Consider the following 24,246-nt stretch of genomic DNA (forward strand, 5'->3'; position numbering starts at 1 on the left):
TTGTAAAAGCGCGGAAGTTAAATATGTTCTTTTTTTATTTTTACCGGATTATATCAAATAACTAAAGAACCCCTCCGGATACGAATATTTTTTATTAGAAAGTTTCGTTCAAATGCACGAAGATGCTACGGGAAATTCGATTTAGTGGAAAATACGGAAAACTGCACTTATAACGGAATATATCTGAGATACTACGAGGGTTGCTATTTAAGTTTCGAGATATGGCAACACTGTTATGGATACGTCAAATCTGATATCGCCAACATAAAGTTTTAATGGTGAACGTAATCAGAACATGTTGTATCTAATATTTGTGCTATGCATCATCTTCAGATCGTTTGGATTTTTGGTTTTCGAGATACGATCATGATTAATTTTGTGAAAGGTCGTCCAAAATCCGCTGTCGTGCTAGAAAACATCGATGGTGTGCGTAAACTGATCGTCATGTGATATAATTTGACAATCGAGTCGATTGGTGCGAAGAAATGGTAAAAATAATCATGACAGGTGATTAATCTTAGATCTATGGGTATGTCAAGGCGAATTAAATTCGACAAAAGTTGTGCAAAGTGTAATATACATACATACAGGTCTTAACTAACTAGTCGATTTAAGGTTATGTGCTTTTATGTCAAAATTTTCTTCCCTATACTTCTAGCGTTCATCCATAGATAGCAGCACTGCCTTTTGGCTATTCCAAATCAAGACAACATGAAAGCTACGGCGGTTTATTGAAATTTGGTTTGAAGTTTGAAGACTTGATTAATAAAACCGTGTATCAAACTGTACTTTTTAATATTTTTTCTGTTTTTCTTGTTTATAAAAAGACTAAATCAAGTATCAAATACTTTTATATTTTCCGATTTATCTCGATGAATTGGAGCTGAATATCAGAAATCGATTCGAGGCAATTGGCTTCGTTGTATGAAGTTAATACCTTGTTTTATTTCAGATTCAATTGTATGGTTTTAATAAAGAATTATACCATAACATGTCAGAAGCGCAGCACAAATCACAGGGTATTGTTGGTATTTCGTTAATGGTACAGGTGAGTGGATTAAAAAACTAGATAAAAGTGGATTTAGGATTTGGGAAAAAGGGAATTAATGATGAAAATTTTAGAAGGATTTTTTATAGCAAAACGTAATGGTTTTGCTATAAATGATAATTCATATTAAATAGAGATAAAAATGATTCGCAAAATAACTGATTTTATTTTGAAAATATTTCCAAAAAATGTTATTTATACAAATTGGATAACACACTTTTTATCTTAGATTAATTTAGTTTGAACATACGAGGGGGATCGAAAATTATTTCTTCTATATGAGAAAAATGAAAATTTAGTTCATTATTTTTGACCCAACGATGCTTTGAATTCTTTAGCATGTAAAAACCTCTTGTGATTTGCAAAGTAACGATGCTCTATTCATTAGACACAAATATTGCCGATTTTTTACATTTTGAAACAAAAAAATCCACACTACGTCAAATATGGACGATACGGTGGACGTTCGTATTCCAAATCGACGAATTTTAACATGGAGACCATTGATGTGTGACTAGATGCTTTTTTCAACATCGAATATGACTGTTTTTCTTTATAATCTTCAGCGAATTGATAATTCCACACAAGATCGTTCTGTCTCTCTTCAAATAGTTGATGAAAACGGCAGAAAAAGATTGTCTTCGACCCTCAATCTGAAAGAGTCGCTTATTTCAAGGTTAGAATCTAACGGCACAAGCGTTTGTTTACCACACGGCGGTCATACTAGACGATGGTAAATTTTAATCTCCATATTGGTTACCTCTAGTAAAGATAAAATAATAGGAATTACCTCGTATATAATTCATATTCCCTGTATAGTCAAAAAAAAACAACAAATCCCCGATTCCGGAAGAAAATTTTGTACTTTTCCAAATAGCAACTCTTGAGATATAATTGAGGTTAGAACCTACGGCACGAGCATTTGTTTATCCCACGGCGGTCATACTAGACAATGGTAAATTTTAATCTCCATATTAGTTAGCTCTAGTAAAGATGAACTAATAGAAATTACCTCGTATATAATTCATATTCCCTGCATAGTCAAAAAAAAACAACAAATCCCCGATTCCGGAAGGAAATTTTGTACTTTTCCAAGTAGCAACTCTTGAGATATAATTGAGGTTAGAACCTACGGCACGAGCATTTGTTTATCCCACGGCGGTCATACTAGACAATGGTAAATTTTAATCTCCATATTAGTTAGCTCTAGTAAAGATGAACTAATAGAAATTACCTCGTATATAATTCATATTCCCTGCATAGTCAAAAAAAAACAACAAATCCCCGATTCCGGAAGGAAATTTTGTACTTTTCCAAGTAGCAACTCTTGAGATATAATTGAGGTTAGAACCTACGGCACGAGCATTTGTTTATCCCACGGCGGTCATACTAGACAATGGTAAATTTTAATCTCCATATTAGTTAGCTCTAGTAAAGATGAACTAATAGAAATTACCTCGTATATAATCCATATTCCCTGCATAGTCAAAAAAAAAACAACAAATCCCCGATTCCGGAAGGAAATTTTGTACTTTTCCAAGTAGCAACTCTTGAGATATAATTGAGGTTAGAACCTACGGCACGAGCATTTGTTTATCCCACGGCGGTCATACTAGACAATGGTAAATTTTAATCTCCATATTAGTTAGCTCTAGTAAAGATGAACTAATAGAAATTACCTCGTATATAATCCATATTCCCTGCATAGTCAAAAAAAAAACAACAAATCCCCGATTCCGGAAGGAAATTTTGTACTTTTCCAAGTAGCAACTCTTGAGATATAATTGAGGTTAGAACCTACGGCACGAGCATTTGTTTATCCCACGGCGGTCATACTAGACAATGGTAAATTTTAATCTCCATATTAGTTAGCTCTAGTAAAGATGAACTAATAGAAATTACCTCGTATATAATCCATATTCCCTGCATAGTCAAAAAAAAAACAACAAATCCCCGATTCCGGAAGGAAATTTTGTACTTTTCCAAGTAGCAACTCTTGAGATATAATTGAGGTTAGAACCTACGGCACGAGCATTTGTTTATCCCACGGCGGTCATACTAGACAATGGTAAATTTTAATCTCCATATTAGTTAGCTCTAGTAAAGATGAACTAATAGAAATTACCTCGTATATAATCCATATTCCCTGCATAGTCAAAAAAAAAACAACAAATCCCCGATTCCGGAAGGAAATTTTGTACTTTTCCAAGTAGCAACTCTTGAGATATAATTGAGGTTAGAACCTACGGCACGAGCATTTGTTTATCCCACGGCGGTCATACTAGACAATGGTAAATTTTAATCTCCATATTAGTTAGCTCTAGTAAAGATGAACTAATAGAAATTACCTCGTATATAATTCATATTCCCTGCATAGTCAAAAAAAAACAACAAATCCCCGATTCCGGAAGGAAATTTTGTACTTTTCCAAGTAGCAACTCTTGAGATATAATTGAGGTTAGAACCTACGGCACGAGCATTTGTTTATCCCACGGCGGTCATACTAGACAATGGTAAATTTTAATCTCCATATTAGTTAGCTCTAGTAAAGATGAACTAATAGAAATTACCTCGTATATAATTCATATTCCCTGCATAGTCAAAAAAAAACAACAAATCCCCGATTCCGGAAGGAAATTTTGTACTTTTCCAAGTAGCAACTCTTGAGATATAATTGAGGTTAGAACCTACGGCACGAGCATTTGTTTATCCCACGGCGGTCATACTAGACAATGGTAAATTTTAATCTCCATATTAGTTAGCTCTAGTAAAGATGAACTAATAGAAATTACCTCGTATATAATTCATATTCCCTGCATAGTCAAAAAAAAACAACAAATCCCCGATTCCGGAAGGAAATTTTGTACTTTTCCAAGTAGCAACTCTTGAGATATAATTGAGGTTAGAACCTACGGCCCGAGCATTTGTTTATCCCACGGCGGTCATACTAGACAATGGTAAATTTTAATCTCCATATTAGTTAGCTCTAGTAAAGATGAACTAATAGAAATTACCTCGTATATAATTCATATTCCTTGCATAGTCAAAAAAAAAACAACAAATCCCCGATTCCGGAAGGAAATTTTGTACTTTTCCAAGTAGCAACTCTTGAGATATAATTGAGGTTAGAACCTACGGCACGAGCATTTGTTTATCCCACGGCGGTCATACTAGACAATGGTAAATTTTAATCTCCATATTAGTTAGCTCTAGTAAAGATGAACTAATAGAAATTACCTCGTATCGTATATAATTCATATTCCCTGCATAGTCAAAAAAAAACAACAAATCCCCGATTCCGGAAGGAAATTTTGTACTTTTCCAAATAGCAACTCTTGAGATATAATTGAGGTTAGAACCTAACGGCATGCGCATTTGTTTATCCCACGGCGGCCATACTACACCATGGTAAATTTTAATCTGGATATTGGTTAGCTCTAATAAAGATGAACTAATAGGAATTACCTCGTATATAATTCAATAAAAATCAAATTTAATCATATACCTAACGAGGTTTAACGTGCTTAAAATAACCGTGATCGTTATTATAGTTTTCATTGTGGCAAATGAAAGGTTCGGTGTTTGTTTATTGGACGTGTCCGAAACGTTGAACCGACAATTTTCGCGGTTGTCACAACAGTTTTCACGCTATGCGGAACGACAAAAGTATTAACTAATAATTTCAACAGAGTGGCGGCAAAGTGTTCATTTCAGGACAGTTACTTTTTATGGATAACAGCGGAGACGGTTTAGCGTTTATTGGCCTTTCGTCGTATTTTACCGACTGGTCAACATGTTTGGGGATTGGACCATTGACGTACATAAATTGTTTTACCGATAAACAGTCCAAATTAAACCGTTTATATGATCTAAATATTTCCAAAAGTGGAAGTAAGACACTTTTTTCTGACTTTTCTTTACAATATATACCACAATTCGATTGAGTTCAGATCAGGCGACTGTGACGGTCGTATCATTAATTTCAATACTCTTCGAGGAATGCTTGAGGTCGTTGTAGTATGACAAGATGCCTTTCGACAACCAGGTGCTGACCGAAACGTACTATCTAACATCCGTTCTTTATGTGATCTGCGCATAAATACCCAAAAACCTCAAACTTTGACTCATAATTCTATAGAACTCTCTGTAATCTTTCATACGTCCAATTTTTATCTACTTTAGTAATCTATCGATTTTATTTTGACGTTTTAAGGTTCTTCTTCACTGCTATCCTTCCAAAAAGATCAATTTCTATGAATCTTTTATTCACTGTAGAAGACAAATCCCTAGATTCATTGATCTGAGCTACTAAATATCGTCTAAAACGTTTATTTTCAATAGTTGTGGTTTTTCGAAGCCGGTCCTGATAGATACATATTTTTTTCACGTTGTACATCGAGGAATGAGGACTAAACCACAATCATAAACAATGAAGAAATGCCCTAGTTTGAAGTAAACAAATAACGGACGTTATTGAAAGAATGGATTATGGGGTGGATAAAATCTTTTGATCGGTAGTGTGGGTTAAAAAAAGAAAAATATTTTCGGTAAATAACGATTCATGATAAGGAGTATTAGAAATTAATATTTAATGGTACAGCAGCTCGTAAACAGGACACGGGTCATTGTAATTCAAGTCTAGAAAATTTACGAGGTTATAACTTTCGTATCATAAAATCCATCCTCGGAATACTCGTCGAATATTCACGAACCAACAAAGCACGACGTTCACAATATGCTAATCCACCCCGACATCGTTTCCTCTTCTCCTGAATGTGTCATTCCGTTAAAATTGCTAATTCTCTTCTACTTTTCTCTGCTTCCTCATCGCCTAAATTCTACACGGCATGAATCCCCAAATATTTGTCGAAAATTGGGTTGTAATTTGGGAATTTAAAGGACGTTTTCATAATTTCGTTTAGCTTTGTTTTGAATGTGCTACGGTCGTGTGGATATTTTGAAATTTAAATGTGGATTAGCACATTGTGAATTTGATTGCATGGAGTAAGTAACTAGAATCAATTATTGGATTATTTATTATGATTTAAATTAATTACTCCAACAAATAAACTCGCCAGACATTTAAATGTCAACAGGGAAAAGTATATAATAGAGAAAAAATAAAGCAACAAAAAGATAAAGTTATGAAATGAAGGATTTTAGATAGGCTCAGATTAAGTTAGGTTAGGTTGAAAGATAAAAAATTTTGTTTTGTGCTTCTTCATTATACCTCTCAATCCAATTCTCCCTTTCTGTCTCTACTCAGTAATTCTCACTCTTTGCAAATCTGTTATTACCATTTCTATCCATTTCTTTATGAGTCTGCTTCTTCTCCATCTCATTTGCTCTCTAATTTTGTTTGTATTCAGCCACATGACTTGTCACGTTTTGACTACTTGTATGATAATAAGTTTGTTTAATATTTGTTTTTCTTCTACATGAATTGTTTCAAATTTTCTTTCAATTCCCACAATTATTTAAGCATTTTCTTGGATTATTACCCAGGAATCGCATCCATACAATCTTCTCCTCGACGTTTCTAATGTTACATCTTAGTTTCCTTCGATTATCTTTCTTTATTTCAGTGCCTTTGGTTCATTAGTTCTCTAACATCAAACTTTAACGTTTCATCTTAGTTTTCTTCGATTATCTTTCTTTATTTCAGTGCCTTTTGGTTCATTAGTTCTCTAACATCAAACTTTAACGTTTCATCTTAGTTTCCTTCGATTATCTTTCTTTATTTCAGTGCCTGTTGGTTCATTAGTTCTCTAGCATCAAACTTTAACGTTTCATCTTAGTTTCCTTCGATTATCTTTCTTTATTTCAGTGCCTTTTGGTGCATTAGTTCTCTAGCATCAAACTTCAACGTTTCATCTTAGTTTCCTTCGATTATCTTTCTTTATTTCAGTGCCTTTTGGTTCATTAGTTCTTTAGCATCAAACTTTAACGTTTCATCTTTGTTTCCTTCGATTATCTTTCTTTATTTCAATGCCTTTTGGTTCATTAGTTTTCTAACATCAAACTTTAACGTTTCATCTTAGTTTCCTTCGATTATCTTTCTTTATTTCAGTGCCTTTTGGTTCATTAGTTCTCTAACATCAAACTTCAACGTTTCATTTTAGTTTCCTTCGATTATCTTTCTTTATTTCAGTGCCTGTTGGTTCATTAGTTCTCTAGCATCAAACTTTAACGTTTCATCTTAGTTTCCTTCGATTATCTTTCTTTATTTCAGTGCCTTTTGGTGCATTAGTTCTCTAGCATCAACCTTCAACGTTTCATCTTAGTTTCCTTCGAATATCTCTCTTCATTTCAGTGGTTTTGGTTCATTAGTTCTCTAGCATCAAACTTTAACGTTTCATCTTAGTTTCCTTCGATTATCTTTCTTTATTTCAGTGCCTTTTGGTTCATTAGTTCTCTAGCATCAAACTTTAACGTTTCATCTTAGTTTCCTTCGATTATCTTTCTTTATTTCAGTGCCTTTTGCTTCATTAATTCTCTAGCATCAAACTTTAACGTTTCATCTTAGTTTCCTTCGATTATCTTTCTTTATTTCAGTGCCTTTTGGTTCATTAGTTCTTTAGCATCAAACTTTAACGTTTCATCTTTGTTTCCTTCGATTATCTTTCTTTATTTCAATGCCTTTTGGTTCATTAGTTTTCTAACATCAAACTTTAACGTTTCATCTTAGTTTCCTTCGATTATCTTTCTTTATTTCAGTGCCTTTTGGTTCATTAGTTCTCTAACATCAAACTTTAACGTTTCATTTTAGTTTCCTTCGATTATCTTTCTTTATTTCAGTGCCTGTTGGTTCATTAGTTCTCTAGCATCAAACTTTAACGTTTCATCTTAGTTTCCTTCGATTATCTTTCTTTATTTCAGTGCCTTTTGGTTCATTAGTTCTCTAACATCAAACTTTAACGTTTCATCTTAGTTTCCTTCGATTATCTTTCTTTATTTCAGTGCCTTTTGGTTCATTAGTTCTCTAACATCAAACTTTAACGTTTCATCTTAGTTTCCTTCGATTATCTTTCTTTATTTCAGTGCCTTTTGTTTCATTAGTTCTCTAGCATCAACCTTCAACGTTTCATCTTAGTTTCCTTCGAATATCTCTCTTCATTTCAGTGTTTTTGGTTCATTAGTTCTCTAGCATCAAACTTTAACGTTTCATCTTAGTTTCCTTCGATTATCTTTCTTTATTTTAGTGCCTTTTGGTTCATTAGCTCTCTAGCATCAAACTTTAACGTTTCATCTTAGTTTCCTTCGATTATCTTTCTTTATTTCAGTGCCTTTTGGTTCATTAGTTCTCTAGCATCAAACTTCAACGTTTCATCTTAGTTTCCTTCGATTATCTTTCTTTATTTCAGTGCCTTTTGGTTTATTAGTTCTCTAGCATCAAACTAGTTCTTTTCCTTGGTTTTTCTTCTCTGTCATGGTGTAAATTTGGTTCTCTAAATGTTAAGAAAATCATGTATATCATCCTTCTATTTTTCCATTATTTAAATAATCTATTTCGAAATGAACGACATTGTTGGTTCAGATTAGTCCTGAGAATGACATGACTGCTAATTCTCATATAAAAAATTATAGTACGTTATATCTTAATATCATTAAATTAATCATGGAGGTACTTTTAGTTGATTGCAAATTATGTGTGAAGGAAACATCAGTCAAAATCCATTTACAGGATAAAGAGGGACGTAGAAGTAAATTCCTCGTAAATATTTCATTTTCCAATTCTGTTAATATGGATAAAATATTAGGCTTAATAATAACAGGAATTAAATTTTGAACATACAAAACGTGCAGGATTTTGACAATAATTTCAGAAATATCAAATATCTGGTTGAAATTTTATTTTTTTATCTACGCTAGGGGTATGAAACGTTCATATATTAAACAATAGAACTGACAAAGCTTCGTAGAATAAAATGGTGGCTGAAATCAAATTCCTGTATTTCCAAAGTTGGCAAAGTTGACAAATTGATTATCCGACGTTCCACTTTCGATTGCTATACGTTGCTGTCTAGCCTTGAACAAAATATTTTCAATCCTAGTTGGATTTTTAAATATTGATTTCACGCTTTTTTATATAAATCCGTGAAGTCAATACCCTGAACTAATTTTCTCAAACTAAATGTCTCTCCAATCACAAATCCATATGAAAATATTTTTGTTTGATTTAGAAGCAGATCTTCCAAATAACATTTATTTCACTATCCACTTTTTAAAAACTATTTCACCACCCCAAGTCCTTGGTATCGTTACCATGAATTCATTGTCTTGAGTCATCTTCATCTTTAAGTTTACTGCAAGATATAAGCTTACTATTTGAGTCGATTCTGCTCGGCATTCATCCAGTTTGATGGTTTTCTCTTCAGACAATCTCGTTGGTGGAAGTCCACCTCATACTCCTCCAAAATCTTTTTGACCCAGCATCCATCCAGTTATAATTTGCTATATAGAATGAGTAATGAGTTAGTCTCATAATCGATCTTTCCATAATTCTTTTTATATTATTCTTGAAAAGTTTTTTAACCTGGAGGCTTATCTATAACTTTTACTAATTTCTTCCCCTGTTTTTGAGTATTATCTCCATAAAGAAACCCAGGGATGATTCTCTTTAAATTTAGATGTTGGGATATTAGGAACAGACATTATTTATGAGACACCCTTTATATTTTGTTTGTAATAATCCTGATATCGTGTTTTAAAAATTTTGTATTTTTTGTATTGATAGATAATGGTCTAAATGAGGGTCGCACATTCAGACGAAACCATTAATATCACTAAACTTGAAGTTGTAGTTCAATTTCGAGAATTATAATCAGCGACCTCCGTGTTCATGTTTGTATCGAATGTAAAATTTTGGTTAGTAAACGAAAATAATCTAAAAATTTGAAATAACAAATTTAACGAGCGTCTCTGACTCAAAAACATATCAAAAGCAAAAAGAGGCATGAATAAATGCAGCGCAAAAAATTCTGTATCTCTTCTATATTAAAACGAAATATCCTCGAACGATTACGCGAAACGTTTGTGGCGAAACCGTTTAATTTTGAAAATTCTGTAAACAAATCAATATTTGCAGCTCGAAAACGTGAAATATATTCTCTGAAAATATCACTGAGTCATATACATTCCTGAGAGCCCGGAGCTACAGTATTTACCCACAAAAATCCATTTTTATCATTGATATTCACTGTTTTATATTCAGTACAATTGATTAGCTTGATCCTTGAGATGTTTCAACCTCTATTCTTTCATAAAAGATGTTGATAATTGTGAGTTTATCTGATAGAGAGCTATTCTGAATTTAATACAAGCTCTACCAATTTTCAGTATTAAAAATCCCACAGTTTTCTATATTCATTAAACACTTTCTATTCTAGCTTCAGCTTTGATACTCCCACAGTTTTCTATATCCATTAGACACTTTCTATTCTAGCTTCAGCTTTGATACTCCCACAGTTTTCGATATCCATTAAAAACTTTCTATTCTAGCTTCAGCTTTTATACTCCCACAGTTTTCTATATTCATTAGACACTTTATATTCTAGCTTCAGCTTTGTTGCTCCCACAGTTTTCGATATCCATTAAACACTTTCTATTCTAGCTTCAGCTTTGATACTCACACAGTTTTCGATATCCATTAAACACTTTCTATTCTAGCTTTAGGTTTTATACTCCCATAGTTTTCTATATTCATTAGACACTTTCTATTCTAGCTTCAGCTTTGATACTCCCACAGTTTTCGATATCCATTAAACACTTTCTATTCTAGCTTCAGCTTTGATACTCACACAGTTTTCTATATTCATTAAACACTCTCTATTCTAGCTTTAGCTTTTATACTCCCACAGTTTTCTATATCCATTAGACACTTTCTATTCTAGCTTCAGCTTTGATACTCCCACAGTTTTCGATATCCATTAAAAACTTTCTATTCTAGCTTCAGCTTTTATACTCCTACAGTTTTCTATATTCATTAGACACTTTCTATTCTAGCTTCAGCTTTGTTGCTCCCACAGTTTTCGATATCCATTAAACACTTTCTATTCTAGCTTCAGCTTTGATACACACACAGTTTTCTATATTCATTAGACACTTTCTATTCTAGCTTCAGCTTTTATACTCCCACAGTTTTCTATATTCATTAGACACTTTATATTCTAGCTTCAGCTTTGTTGCTCCCACAGTTTTCGATATCCATTAAACACTTTCTATTCTAGCTTCAGCTTTGATACTCACACAGTTTTCGATATCCATTAAACACTTTCTATTCTAGCTTTAGGTTTTATACTCCCATAGTTTTCTATATTCATTAGACACTTTCTATTCTAGCTTCAGCTTTGATACTCCCACAGTTTTCGATATCCATTAAACACTTTCTATTCTAGCTTCAGCTTTGATACTCACACAGTTTTCTATATTCATTAAACACTCTCTATTCTAGCTTTAGCTTTTATACTCCCACAGTTTTCTATATCCATTAGACACTTTCTATTCTAGCTTCAGCTTTGATACTCCCACAGTTTTCGATATCCATTAAAAACTTTCTATTCTAGCTTCAGCTTTTATACTCCCACAGTTTTCTATATTCATTAGACACTTTCTATTCTAGCTTCAGCTTTGTTGCTCCCACAGTTTTCGATATCCATTAAACACTTTCTATTCTAGCTTCAGCTTTGATACTCACACAGTTTTCTATATTCATTAGACACTTTCTATTCTAGCTTCAGCTTTTATACTCCCACAGTTTTCTATATTCATTAGACACTTTCTATTCTAGCTTCAGCTTTGATACTCCCACAGTTTTCGATATCCATTAAAAACTTTCTATTCTAGCTTCAGCTTTTATACTCCCACAGTTTTCTATATTCATTAGACACTTTATATTCTAGCTTCAGCTTTGTTGCTCCCACAGTTTTCGATATCCATTAAACACTTTCTATTCTAGCTTCAGCTTTGATACTCACACAGTTTTCGATATCCATTAAACATTTTCTATTCTAGCTTTAGGTTTTATACTCCCATAGTTTTCTATATTCATTAGACACTTTCTATTCTAGCTTCAGCTTTGATACTCCCACAGTTTTCGATATCCATTAAACACTTTCTATTCTAGCTTCAGCTTTGATACTCACACAGTTTTCTATATTCATTAAACACTCTCTATTCTAGCTTTAGCTTTTATACTCCCACAGTTTTCTATATCCATTAGACACTTTCTATTCTAGCTTCAGCTTTGATACTCCCACAGTTTTCGATATCCATTAAAAACTTTCTATTCTAGCTTCAGCTTTTATACTCCCACAGTTTTCTATATTCATTAGACACTTTCTATTCTAGCTTCAGCTTTGTTGCTCCCACAGTTTTCGATATCCATTAAACACTTTCTATTCTAGCTTCAGCTTTGATACACACACAGTTTTCTATATTCATTAGACACTTTCTATTCTAGCTTCAGCTTTTATACTCCCACAGTTTTCTATATTCATTAGACACTTTCTATTCTAGCTTCAGCTTTGTTGCTCCCACAGTTTTCGATATCCATTAAACACTTTCTATTCTAGCTTCAGCTTTGATACTCACACAGTTTTCTATATTCATTAAACACTTTCTATTCTAGCTTTAGGTTTTATACTCCCACAGTTTTCTATATTCATTAGACACTTTCTATTCTAGCTTCAGCTTTGATACTCCCACAGTTTTCGATATCCATTAAACACTTTCTATTCTAGCTTCAGCTTTGATACTCACACAGTTTTCTATATTCATTAAACACTCTCTATTCTAGCTTTAGCTTTTATACTCCCACAGTTTTCTATATCCATTAGACACTTTCTATTCTAGCTTCAGCTTTGATACTCCCACAGTTTTCGATATCCATTAAACACTTTCTATTCTAGCTTCAGCTTTGATACTCACACAGTTTTCTATATTCATTAGACACTTTCTATTCTAGATTCAGCTTTGTTGCTCCCACAGTTTTCGATATCCATTAAACACTTTCTATTCTAGCTTCAGCTTTGATACTCACACAGTTTTCTATATTCATTAAACACTCTCTATTCTAGCTTTAGCTTCTATACTCCCATAGTTTTCTATATCCATTAGACACTTTCTATTCTAGCTTCAGCTTTGATACTCCCACAGTTTTCGATATCCATTAAACACTTTCTATTCTAGCTTCAGCTTTTATACTCCCACAGTTTTCTATATTCATTAAACATTTTCTATTCTAGCTTTAGGTTTTATACTCCCACAGTTTTCTATATTCATTAGACACTTTCTATTCTAGCTTCAGCTTTGATACTCCCACAGTTTTCGATATCCATTAAACACTTTCTATTCTAGCTTCAGCTTTGATACTCACACAGTTTTCTATATTCATTAGACACTTTCTATTCTAGCTTCAGCTTTGTTGCTCCCACAGTTTTCGATATCCATTAAACACTTTCTATTCTAGCTTCAGCTTTGATACTCACACAGTTTTCTATATTCACTAAACACTCTCTATTCTAGCTTTAGCTTTTATACTCCCACAGTTTTCTATATCCATTAGACACTTTCTATTCTAGCTTCAGCTTTGATACTCCCACAGTTTTTTGAGATGTTGAGATTGAACTTTTTAGAGCGATCTGGTCTTGAAAGAAACCGCGAAAGTATTTTTTTTATTGCGCCCTCAATTTTCTTAATTGTTATAAATCGATATCAGATAAACTTCAAAGTCATTGTTTATATAATTGAATTTCTTTTTCTCATAATTTCAATCTTGAAACAAAACTATTTATAAAAAAATCGAATGTCAAAGTAACCATTAAAAGTTATTTTCATCGTGAAATGTTTTCCTACAATAAAAATCTGGTTGTAGAATGGAAATTGAATTTTTTTTTCGTTGGAATGTCCGAGGTGTGCGTGTGTAGCATATGTGAGAAGTCGAAAAAAAAGTGATTTCATCGTCACGCGAAAGGGATGGTCTTGGTAAGGGTCGGGAGGGCCTTCTATATTTATATTCTTGAATAATATGCTAAATGTATTCTTGTCACGGTTGCAGATTGGTGACATGCCAAATCCGGAGCTGCGAATCATCACGAGTGTCTTCAATAAGGTTCTATTTAAGGGTAAGTCGTTTTTTTCTCAATTTTACAAACTAGAACATATTGAATTAAAAATACTTCAAATATTTGTGACTAAATATCAGGAATTAATTTTAAAATATAACTTCAAGCAAAGAATAAAAATTATTTAATAAATTTCTTAATCTTATTTCCAACCCAACGCATTTGTAGAAAAAATACAGTGTACAATACGCGAGAAAATAACATTTTCAGCGCTAGAAGTATGTTATTATTTCCATTTATGGTATTAATTATTTTTTTAATAATGGAATAATTTTTATAGCGAACCGCCCTCGTATTATCAGATCGTATTAGGAACCTGGGACTTTTGTTAAGCTTTGAACCTTCTAACTATATTTTTCATTCACTGAGTTAGTACCTGAAGTTTTTCAAAGAAATAACTATCAAGAGACTCCTTGAAAACTGAATGTCCTTATAATCAAATTTATCTTCTTAGTTTTTTCATTCCTATTCTGTAATATAGGAAGTCTAATATTTTGACACAATTTGTCATCTATATTATGCTCTGTTGAAATCTTTTTTGTCATTTATAAAAATTATTTCGACGTATTCAGTTCGATGCTTTGGTTTCCTTGTTGGTTATTAAAATTGGTAGTTCAACTAGATAAACTCTGTCGCACTTCAAAGTTGATGTTCTCGATCGTGAACTTTAGTGTGAGGTACCACAAGACATTGTACAATGTCATCTTCTTCAAAAATATTGTGTCTACAGTCTCAACGTATTTAAAATCGTCAGTAACTGGTTTGTTATTTACTTTTTTTTGTATATCAATTAGAAATAATTTTGTTTTATTGAAAAATATGAACTTCCTCTTTGATAAACATCAGTTCCAATGAAAAACTGTACTGTTCCAGTTTCTGGGAAACTATGAGAATCAATTAAACGTATATTGATTACTGTCGGAAATTTGATTGACGTTGATCGATATTAAGCTCATGGCAGGGAAATTAATCGCTTTTATTACTTTTAAGATTTTCGTCTGGCGTTTTTATCATTATAGATGTTTTGTTATCACCGTTTTCGTGAAGATAGATTAAAAATATTCACAATATTAATCAATTGGGCTTGCGCAGTTGGATTTTTTTTAAACCACAACTCGATTCCAACAAATTTTCTGTATTATTCGATTTGAAAGAGGCACTTAATTTTTGTTTTTTCGTTCGTATCAATTGGATGAGATTTTTTCTTCTTCAATGTTAACATTTTAGGAGAATCGTCTCAGAAATACGTGTCCTGATATAGAGATGGCGCCTCACTATTAATTTTCCATTCATTAGTTATATATTTATACGGTTTATAAGGTTACTTTTCAGTTTTCTTAAACGTTATTTGATTTTTTCGTTCGTCATTTCTGATTGCAGTCCTGTAGACAATCAACCAGAAAACGCCCACTTTCTATGGTAATTCGATGAACCCATTATATATAACGAACAATATCTATAGTTTACAAATTCAAATTTATGTTATGCACATTGTAGATTTAATCAGATAAAGCCGAAATAAATCATATTAACAACACATGAAGTAGATATTTCAGCCACTCGGGTATTATCAATAATTCAATATTAGTCGAATATAGAATTCCCTTCACTTGCTTGCTTGTCTCTAAATAATATATCGTGCTTGGAAACGTAAAGTTTCACGCCCGGCTTCATATTCTAACTTCAACTTGTACGGATTCTCCAAATTGTTTGCTAGGTGCTTGTTTTTTCCTTTATTCATAACAAAAAAATTCGTATAAAAACGAATTCGAGGTTATGTATTCGAAGAAACGAATTGTACAAGAACTGAATGTTGATATTTATTCATATATTAACGTGAAATGCGTGTTATATTTTATTGAAAACAAATTTTCAGTTTTCGTTGAGATATGTTACTAAAAATAATTAATGAAGACCAACTTGCAATGATCTTTGATTGATTAAATGTGATAATTTTACTCATGGATCTTCTATTTCAACTACTCCCTGCCTAAATCAAAATTATTTATTTAATTCAGCTGTTGATCATCGAAAATATTTCCCTGTGTCTTTATCGGTAACTTACGTTTTTCCCTCGTAGATAACTGTAAAATTTTGGAACCACCATTCACCTAGAAGCAATGTTTTCATTCACGATTCATAATACAACTTTGTCTTGGTGCTTTTTAGTCTAGCCTCATAGAAAGTGTCAACTGGAAACTAAATAGCTTTCACTTTGGATTATACGACAGCAATTTCTTCCTTCTTATACTGTGTCTATATCATCCGACCCTTTCAGCCCTTTTAATCTTTGATTTAAACCTATCACAAACATCATCAACGATTCCACCAATAAAACTTCTCGATGGCATAGACTTCTCAGTAACAAACCCTTTTTTTATTCACACTAGCCCACCAAGGACTAATGTCCTTCTTCAATCCAATATAGTTCTTAAAAGATACGAAAAATACTCAAAATCCAAACAAGAAGTCGAGAATACTCCAGATGTTTCCAAGAATGAAACAGGAGTAGACTAGGCAGGTACAAAGTCTCATGACTCACTTAGAAACGACGTATCATTGAAATTAAAGACAAATGATGTTAATTATCAAAATCCTCTGATATTACCACTGAGGAGCTGATACAAAAGTCCTAATTCCCGAAAAATTGATTTATAATTGTCTCATGTACATCTCCACCTCCAAATCAACCATCGACCTTTTAAACTCGATTTATAATACAGTTTCACGTATTTGTCTTGGTGTTTTTCGATCTATCCTTAACTAGAAGCTAATTAGCCTTCACTTTGGATTATACGACAGCAATTTCTTCTTTCTTTTGCTGGGTCTGTGTCATCTAATACGTCTTTTGTAACTATCACAAAGAATTTACACTATCCATCAACCAATCCACCAATAAAACTTCTTACGACATAGATCTCTCAGTAACAAGCCCTTCCACCAGCTTGCAGTTACTATCACTTGGTTACCTTTCCAAAGAGTTAAAATCTCCCTTCGAAGAATCAGAATAACTCTTTCTGACCTCTTCACATCAACCAAGTAATTTCGTTGGTTTATTCTATATCTATAATTACTTTTACTTCAGATTTACACGTTGTTAAAAAAGAATTTACGAGTGCAAAAAGTAATTAAACCAATGTATTTGTTACAAATTTGTTTTTTCAGGCGTATTCATCCTACTCACTTACACGTAATGCACTAGTCGGTTTTAGATGTGTTTTATTATGATAAAAGTGGCACTAGTTGTGTATTTCAGCACGCCAACTCATAAATAATATGGTTGAGGTTCTTTGGATACATATTCGTGACTGGAATGATTGACCTCGACTCTAATTAGCTATAAATCAAAGTGTTTGGGGAGTTGTACGAGGTACCAACCGTAAATTTACAAGATTCAATGTTTTCTTTTTATATTATTCGAAAAACGAGGAAATTGTATAATTACGAAAACATTTCGATGAATTTTTCGTTCCAATAGTCTTGGCTCTAAATTTAGGAATCAAAACCAAAATATTCCACTCAGAAACATTTACCGTGTTATAGTCGAACATAAAGAAGGGATACCATGTATGAATCTTCCATGATAGGTCTAAGCCTTTCGTGGTCGACCTCCACTTCGTGTTCCAATTGGAATTTATTCTTTATCTACGTCGCTTCTTTTTTTCACCACTCCTTTTAACAGTAATGCTTGGCACAATTTCTTATTTGTCTTGCAGTAAAAAATACATCAATTATTTGATGATAAATCTAACAGCTAAATTCCTTTTATATAAAAAAACAGTGTGTTCCATTACATTGATTACTGTATAGTTTTTAGCCCTTCCATAGCATCAATATAGTTGTAAACCTACAGTTTTGCTTAAGATTGTGTCAAGCAGTTTATCAGTAACCAAATACGGATGTCTAAGACCTATCTGATCAATTATCTAATCATGAAATGATTCATAGCATTATTAACAGATTCGACAATAGTTTTCACTTAGTTAAATTTCTATTGCATGTATAAAACGAGTCATAGATGTAATTTAAACTTATATTGTTGATATACCTCGTATTTATAGAAGTAAATATTTACTACGTCACATAAGTTTTCCTTGTTAAGTTCCACAAAGACCCTAACCAAACAAAAGGGTCAATCTGCGACACATATTTAATTTATTATCCGATATGAAACTTCTCCTCTCGTTGTTTTGATTATGTTTTTAGTCGAAAATGTTAGTTTGATGTAGAAACTAACGTCGTACATTATTTAAAAGTGGTAAATGAGTGAATAAAATGTCCAATATACCCCAAAAATATGATAGAAGTTCAATGTATATATTTGACACACAGATGGTGCTGTTAATGTCAAATCCATATGACGTTTACGAAGTACCAACCTCAGTTAATGTCAAATCCGTATGACGTTTACGAAGTACCAACGTTTCAAAACAAATTTCATTTTCGCGTTTTTCTTAGTTAGTTGCACGACTTATTGAGTTTGAAAATGTTTTGTATTTAAAGTATTTACAATTTACAATTGGCCATTAATTTTTACAATTCTATGATCTTTTATCGAAAAGTTTCCGATGAATGTTTTGAAACCGAACGGGACTTGCTCCTCGACATCTCGACTCGGAATTCATTAAGCTAATTTCGTAATAACTGAGCTGCTAACCTCCCGGATAATTGCTCGCAAGAGGGATTTGTGTTGATGCTTTTGTCTCTGAGCACATTTACGGAGTTGAGGATAGGTAGGATTAAGGATTGTGGATGGTGTTAAGATGAACAACTGATTCGTACGGAAGGCGACATCAGAAATAGTAGAAATACTAGGAATAATACATACCGCTAGTGAGTTAATCTCTCGAGATTAACACCTGTTCGTGGTTTATGTCGAAATGATTAAATGTTATATACATACTCATCTCTATGATTAAATAGATTCATATTTCAATAGATAAAAGAAAGATTACTAACTGAAAACTGAAAAATTGTTGATCTTACAATCAATATTATTATCATCTTATTATCAACAGAAAAAGAAGATTCATAGATTGTAATGATGATAGGCAGGTCCGGCGAATAATATTCCTGCAATTCAGAGATCAGGAAATAAATCACGCAGTGTCAGGTCACATAACCGCGCGGACCACTCAACGAATCCACGTCTGCCTAACGGAGCTCCATCCTGCATGAAATGACGGATATTCGCGATGATGGATCGTTGTCCATTTGCCCATTTACATTTTCGAGCATTTCCAGACATTTTTGACCATTAAAAAGTACGGACCCACGAGAACTTCCGTATGGATACCTACCCACATACACACACATCACAGGCGGGCTTAATCCTTCTTCAGTGACGATTATGCCGAATTGATTCTCTTCAACTTCATTCGACCACGTCATGGAATGCATCCGAGGTATTAATCGCAATCGAAATCATCCCCGTGATGTCGGTTAACTCGACAGTGCACGAGTTTCGGTTACCCAACTAACTGTTCCTATATTTTTGTTAGTCGGTTGTCCATAACGCAGCGCGTCGGCAACAGAGCCCGTTATTAAGAATTTATGGTACGTCTTCTACATTACTGAACGTATCGTTGTTAAAATTTGGTAAAAATCATCAAAAACTTTTGGCTTTTGCCTTCCTCTTCCCATATATCATCCAAAGATCAAGGTTTATTTAGTCTAATTTGTTATTTATGTTGTCGTTGTTGTAATGTTCATTTTCAGAAGCATTGCTCGGCGGCCAACTTTTTTTTAAGGTGTATTTACCATTCTGATAATTCATTCATGTCTTGGTAATCAATCTTGAGGCATAATTATGATTCAATGGTATTTTTTGACATTGGTATCAACATATTTCGATTAACAGTTGAGGCAGTTTCACAGACATATTTTATTCGGTTCAACGAAAACGACGTTGCTAGATCTGTAAGCTAGAAACAATGAAATTCTGAACTAATAAAAAAAAAACAAAAATTCGATGTATGTTACAAACTCCATTCCAGAAATATTGTCTAGCAAAGCAAAACGTCTAAATATCCATAATACATTTAGTATTTCCAGATTCAGAGGATGCTCTTTTTCTGTATCCAATCACTTGCTGTCTTTCGTTGGATCCGTTTTGTTGGCGTGCAGAGAATTTCAAATTCGCTACGAAACTTATGCTATTTGAGTCAATTATTCGGAAAGGATTCCAAACGTGAAATTCGCTTTCTCTTTTATGGAATCCTTCAAATAAATTTATAAGAAATGTAATTAAACAAAGAGAAAAGAAAATTATAACGAGGATTGCTACTATTAAAAAATTTGACTTACGAATGCTACAGACACTTGAAATGTTAATTTTCTACATCTGAAGAAGTTGTTGGTGGATTCAAATCTCGTATTCTGAAGGTACCTTAATTGGAATGAGAAAAATGGTTAAAAAAATATATCGATCTTGATCATTTTATTGTAAATTGACTCAAGTCCAATATTCATCAATGACAGAGATTCTTGTGGTAATGAAAAAGATTGAAACTTATAAAGATGTTGCGACTGACTTGAAAATTTTTCAAAAGATCCTAGTGAATATATAGTTGAAGATTCATGTCTTATGATGAGCGGAGGAAGCAACTTGAAGATGAAGCTGCAAAAGAAGCTTCGATGTCTAACATCCACAGCTCGATACAAATCTACAATGATGTCATAGCTAGCAAATTCAACGGGTCCATCGGCTTCTGAAGCCTACTTCCCATGAGTCGTAGAGACTCAGTTGTTGTACTCAGGCTACTCATCAGGATGATTCTCGGACATTTAATGAATCCTTCCGATTACCATCACAATGATGTCTATTAAAAATGACATCATTTCACTAAAACTAAATATCTGTGCGTTAATATAAGTTTCTATATGAAATATATCGATCTCCTTTTATCTCTTATTTTAAAGCTCATTACTTCATCTTTTATAAGTTCGATATTTCCTACGAGACGTGCTACACACACTCTTTCCTTCAATAAGCCGCATTTTCGCTCTAAATATTTCCAAATATATATCAAAATCGAAGGATAATTTGTCAGCATCACCCGTCAATACCCGTCTGGTATTTTTTTCGCTTTCCATTATATCTTTTGCATATAATAACTCGACGTACACCTCCTAGCACTCAGCTGAGTGTACGGGAAAAACGTAAATAGTGACATTTCAAAGTATATATATTGAAGTTATCTTATTCACATTTTCCTCTATGACGGATTTGCCAATACATATAAATATACGGAATAAGTCAAAATATGTTGTTGATGAATCTTCTCGCCTCTTATGTCAATCAGCCTGCTACGTTTTACGTTGAATCAATTTCAAAACGTTCTCTTTATCTAAAACTACTAGTTTTTTATGTTAAATTCTTTATAACTAACCAATAACTAAAACACCAACAGGGTATTTCAATCATTCTTCCTCAATTAAGTTTCATATGTCTTCTGCTTCTGGTTTATACCAGAAGGTTGTTAAACAATAGTTAATAGTAGGTCATGATAAATCAAAAACGTGTAATTTGTATTGATTAAAAGTCACGTATCGTTAGATGACAAATTAAATCACTGTTTAGTTGTTATCAAATGTGTGAGTTAAAAATTTTGCGTGTGATTTTGAAGAAAAGTTGATTTGAGGTATTTTCAATCAATACATCTCGTTTGTACGTTTGTAAACAATTTTTTTTAATGAATTTACTTTGTATATTATTCGTTTTTAAAGATTTCCAAATTTTCATAATCCAATGTCTAATTTTAGTGCTATTTTATGATTTTTGCATGCATTTTTATTGGTTTTATCGTGTTGATGAATGTTTCATCTATTTTCGAGATATTAAGATGTCTGTCCTATCTTAAAGACTCCATAATTATTTCAGATAATCTAATATATAATATTTTTTTGCTTATTGTCAAGTTCAGTGAAATATTTAGATAAAAAATTTTGTATATCATTCATTTTTAAAGATTTACAAATTTTCATATTCTAATGTCTAATTTTTAGTGCTATTTTATGATTTTTGCATGCCTTTTTATTGGTTTTATCGTGTTGATGAATCTTTCATCTATTTTCCCGATATTAAGATGTCTGTCCTGTCTAAAAGTCTCCATAATTATTTCAGAGAATCGCATATATAATATTTTTTAGTGTATAGTCAAGTTCAGAGAAATATTTAGATAAAAAATTTTGTATATCATTCATTTTTGAAGATCTCCAAATTTTCATAATCTAATGTCTAATTTTAGTACTATTTTATGATTTTTGCATGCATTTTTATTGGTTTTATCATGTTGATGAATCTTTCATCTATTTTCCAGATATTAAGATGTCTGTCCTATCTAAAAGACTCCATAATTATTTCAGATAATCGAATATATAATATTTTTTTGTTTATAGTCAAGTTCATCGAAATATATAGTTAAAAAAATACCAATTTTTCCAAAATCGAACTTATCTCGTCTAAACATCAATTTGTGGTTAAGGAAAGTGATTTTCATGTCTTGTAATACTATTTTAAACCTATTTTTTACGGTTCATTTTCATACCTTAATGAAACCTGGTATTTTTTTCAAAGTAAAATGTATTTTTTAAATGTAATCATTGACGATAATTATCTCTCGACATGCTACTCAAATTGTTTGAACTAGTGATGATAAAATCGATGACTTAAAAATTTTTATCGGCTAATTCCATTTGATAAGTCTAAACGCCATTCCGGTCGGTGTTTGTGTTTTTTGTTTTATCTCGTGAATTAAATTTTCCATTATGTCACAAAACAGATTTCTCCATTGAAAAGAGGGTTTGCGTTTGTCGTGTATATAGTCGAGTCGCGCTATATGTGACAATGACAAGTTAGCCGGTAGAGATTCCCGTTAGACCTCTTCAAACGACACGAGGCGAATGATTCCAATTGTTGTTTATTTTCGGAAAAGTTACGTCGGCTTACGAGCTTTAATTTTTTATTAAATATTTTTAATTTTTGGTTGAATAATTAGGGCGTGTTCTACTTTAATCAGCAAAGCTTCTACCTCAAATATTCCACCAACAATTGTTTTCTGCTTTAATTAACATTGTAATTACCCTAAATATTCCACCAACAACTGTGCTCTGTTTCAATTACCATTGTATTTATCTTAAATATTCCACCAAAAACAGGAGAAAAGGTAAATGAATGTTATATAACTTGTTTTATTTTTCTGTTTTGTAATTTTTTGTTATATACGGAGAAATAATGATTTTGTACTTCACGCTATTCATCATATATTATGCAGATGAAAGGTTATGAAAAAATCAGTATACAAAAGAAGCCCGCGGAACACATTGTATTATGTGAAAAACCCTCTAGTTGATGTAGTGTGAGAGGGTGAGTTTGCATGAGGAGAAATGTTCGACCTTAAAGCAACTTCCTTTTATCGGTTGGTTTTCACCGACGCTACTACAAAATAAATCATGTTTTCATCTGAAATAATTCCTCGTAGACCCCTCTCTATCTTCTCTTGCCGTATTCCAAGCTAAAATGCGAGCGAAAATCGTGGTGATTCATCTACAACTGAAACCATTACGTCGTGGATCCGGAAACATAATGCAAAAATAAATCAAAATCTTATAAACATATTTTATAAAAATATATTCACTAGCTGGGACATATAACGAAATGCGCTGGTTCACTGAGACCGTTTTGCATTAGTCAGATTGCTCGCTAGCTATATCTGTCTACGAGATAATAGCTGTCATTTTTAACAGTGGCTCTGAATCCGCATACCCGAATCATTTGTATTAGGCGACACGCTGGTATTCATTATCTATAACGTGACAGTTGACGTTAACACGTCAAGTAATTGTGCGAAATAAAAACCAATGATTAAAATATATACAAGGTGTTTAGAGAAATATTATTATGAAAAAAAGCCGTCTGAAATTTGCTCAACTCAAAGTGTCAGTACTCGTCAATTTTTTTGGAAATAATTAATATTATTAATAAAAATCACAACATAATGTATGATATGGAACACAGAATAACACAACGAGCTGTAGACGCATAATTTTCTTTGTTTAGAAAAAAATTGACCT

The 24,246-nt window shown here is 32.6% G+C and overlaps 1 protein-coding gene across 2 annotated transcripts in view; it reads left to right on the top strand.

The window, feature by feature from the left end:
- LOC130447365 (carbonic anhydrase-related protein 10) overlaps nucleotides 1–24,246 on the top strand; it is a 177,240-nt gene that overhangs the window by 112,016 nt on the left and 40,978 nt on the right. For both annotated transcript variants that reach the window (XR_008910238.1, XM_056784149.1), the window contains exons 5-6: nucleotides 953–1,048; nucleotides 14,106–14,172. Coding sequence is in view for 1 of the 2 variants with exons in the window: in XM_056784149.1 (XP_056640127.1) it covers nucleotides 953–1,048; nucleotides 14,106–14,172 (163 nt within the window). In the remaining variant the exon portion in view is untranslated. The remainder of the gene's footprint in view (nucleotides 1–952; nucleotides 1,049–14,105; nucleotides 14,173–24,246) is intronic.

The sequence above is a fragment of the Diorhabda sublineata genome, chromosome 8 (genome assembly GCF_026230105.1).
Source record: "Diorhabda sublineata isolate icDioSubl1.1 chromosome 8, icDioSubl1.1, whole genome shotgun sequence".
Taxonomy (NCBI): domain Eukaryota; kingdom Metazoa; phylum Arthropoda; class Insecta; order Coleoptera; family Chrysomelidae; genus Diorhabda; species Diorhabda sublineata.